General features: G+C 43.8%; 1 protein-coding gene across 1 annotated transcript; it reads left to right on the top strand.

The window, feature by feature from the left end:
- Window positions 1-1251, top strand: LOC136068842 (uncharacterized). The gene has a single exon (XM_065776593.1). It carries the CDS (start codon window positions 1-3, stop codon window positions 1249-1251), a length of 1251 nt encoding a protein of 416 aa, XP_065632665.1.
- Window positions 1252-2657: the final 1406 nt, after the last annotated feature.

Below are 2657 nucleotides of genomic sequence, written 5' to 3'. Positions count from 1 at the left end.
ATGGCGGCTGCGATGGCGAAATTAACCCGTCAAAACCAAGAGTTGACTAGGGAGATAGAAAGGCAGCGACGAGAAGGGCATGCTGAGAGACAATCCCAGAGTCAAGGAGTTGGAGGAGGAAATGCTGAGCCTGAGATTCAATCAAGAGGCACCACTTCGCGAAGGGTGCCACATCTGGAGAAGGAAATGGATCAGATGAGGAAGGTTATGGATGAGATGAAGGAGAACATGAAAAGGGCAAATCCCGTAGAGGATTTGGTCCACCGAACAGACTCCCCTTTTACTGCTTCCATCAATGGGCATCCCTTGCCGCCTAAGTTTAAAATGCCTTCCCTGGACTCATACGATGGAGCACGTGATCCCTTCGATCATATCGCTACTTTCAAGACTACAATGCATCTCCAAGGAGTTCCGGACGAGATCATGTGCAGAGCCTTCCCTACCACCCTTAAGGGACCAGCACGAGTATGGTTCAGCAAAATACCCCCGAATTCTGTAAGTTCCTTCGAGGAGTTAAACAAGTTATTCGTCAATAATTTCATTGGGGGACAAAGACACAAACGTTCCTCGTCCAGTTTGCTGACCATAGAGCAAGGAGAAAATGAGAGCCTGCGTTCCTTCATCACGCGCTTGAATAGGGAAGCCTTGACAGTAGACGAGGTGGACGACAAGCTCCTATTGGCAGCCTTCCACAATGGGGTTAACTCTTATTTATTTATTCACAAGTTGTATGAAAAAGAGCCCCAATCCATGGCTGAACTCGTCCATTTAGCCCAAAACTTTATGAATGCAGAAGACGCTATCATAGCTAAGAAGAGGAAGAAAGTTGAGAGAATGGAAGCCAACCCCCCGCATCATCCTGACCAAGGGCCTCGTCCAAAGAAGGGACGAACGGAAGACAAGAAGGATCGAGACAGGGATAACAGGAAGGCAGGTCCATCAGCACGGAATCAGAATTACACACCCTTGAATGCCCCACTCGATCAAGTGCTCATGCAAATCAAGGATGATCCTTCCTTGAAGTGGCCAGAAAAGATGAAAGGAGATCCTAACAAGCGCAATAAGAATAAATATTGTCGCTTCCATAGGGATCATGGGCATGACACGGATGAGTGTTATGACTTGAAACAGCAGATTGAGAATCTCATCAAACAAGGAAAGTTGAGGCATTCCGTTGGAAGAGATCATAAAGATGAAAAATTGAAAGCGAAGATGGAAGAGTCATCACGGCCCCCACTCAAAGAAATATAACTTGGATGAGAAAGAAGATAGTAAAAGATGGGTCGTCCACGTAGATGGATCATCTACGCTGCATACAGGAGGTATAAGAGTTGTTTTGCAGTCACCAGAAGGAGACAAGCTGAAGTGCAAGGTTCGTTTGCAATACCAGACTACTAATAATGAAGTAGAATATGAAGCCCTTCTTAAAGGGTTGGAGTTGGCCAAATCTGTAGAAGCGGACTCAGTACTCGTCTTGGGAGACTCACAGCTGGTCATAGGCCAAGTAAATGGGACGTGTGAAGCCAAGGAAGATAGAATGAAAAAATATTTGAAGAAAGTATTACGCCTTGCAAAGAAATTCAGGGAAGCTAACAAAAGATTCCATGCCAAGATCACTGCCATTGAAGAAGTCAAGGACATTGATCAAATTCCTTTGACTGAGCTTGTAGGGAACCTTCAAACCTATGAGATGAGATTAGGCTCAATGGGAAAAGGTGGAAAGAGCAAAAACTTGGCTCTTAAGGGTATAGAGGAAGAGACTGAGGACTCTGAAGATGAAGATCAAAGTGAAGATGAGGATGAGGATCTAACCTTCATAACTGATGAGATTATCAAGCTTCTTCAGTTTAGGAAAAAGGATAAGGGTAGACCTCCTAGGAAACCTAAATCCTCTAGGAAGGGCAAGAATGAAAAACCCCTTATTCAATGCCATGAGTGCAAAGGTTTTGGTCATATGAGGATAGAGTGTCCAAACTACCTCATGAAAGAAAAGACCGAGAAGCCAAAAGAGAAAGGGTTGGTTGCTACCTGGAGTGATACTAAGGATGACTCTTCTAATGAGTTTGTGGATGAATGTCGTCAAGTTATGGCCTTTGCTGCATCAACCGACAAGGTGATTGTGAAAAGTGCTAGTGACAGTGAGGATTCTTCTGATGATGAAGTACCTAAGAAGATGACCCTTCAGGAAGCCTCTGATAAGACTGGCTTAAGATATGCTGTTTCCTCCAACCCCTCCTCGTCCATGGCTTCTGGATCAAGGACTGTCTTTGTGCCACAATCTGAGAAAGGTAATAAAGGTATGAAATCTAAAACTATTCTGGTTAATTCTAAATCCTTTGTTAGACCTCATGTTTGTCACCATTGTGGTGTTGCTGGACACATTCGTCCTAATTGCTTTAAGTTGTATCCTTATAATCAATTGTCCAAACGGTCACAGGTTTCCTCTCAAGGACCTACACATTTGTTTGGAGAGTTATTAAAAGTCTTGAGCTTTTTAACTCAATTTCAGGAGAATTCTAATTCTTCAATGTCCTTTAGTAGACGTACTAGGACACGTGCATTTTCATCTTCACGGCCAAAGACTCGTGCTATGTGGGTGAGAAAGGAGCCTGAGACTTAATTGTCTTTTCTGTTTGTCCTCTGCTTTGATTCTTTCT

The sequence above is a fragment of the Quercus suber genome, unplaced genomic scaffold (genome assembly GCF_002906115.3).
Source record: "Quercus suber isolate HL8 unplaced genomic scaffold, Cork oak 2.0 scaffold_137, whole genome shotgun sequence".
In the NCBI taxonomy this organism is placed as follows: domain Eukaryota; kingdom Viridiplantae; phylum Streptophyta; class Magnoliopsida; order Fagales; family Fagaceae; genus Quercus; species Quercus suber.
Note: the sequence above shows the minus strand (reverse complement) of the source record. Positions and strands in the feature narration are given on the sequence as shown.

Bases quoted from the DNA above. Each gene is read 5' to 3' on its own strand.
- LOC136068842 (XM_065776593.1), top strand. From the start codon at position 1: ATGGCGGCTGCGATGGCGAAATTAACCCGTCAAAACCAAGAGTTGACT.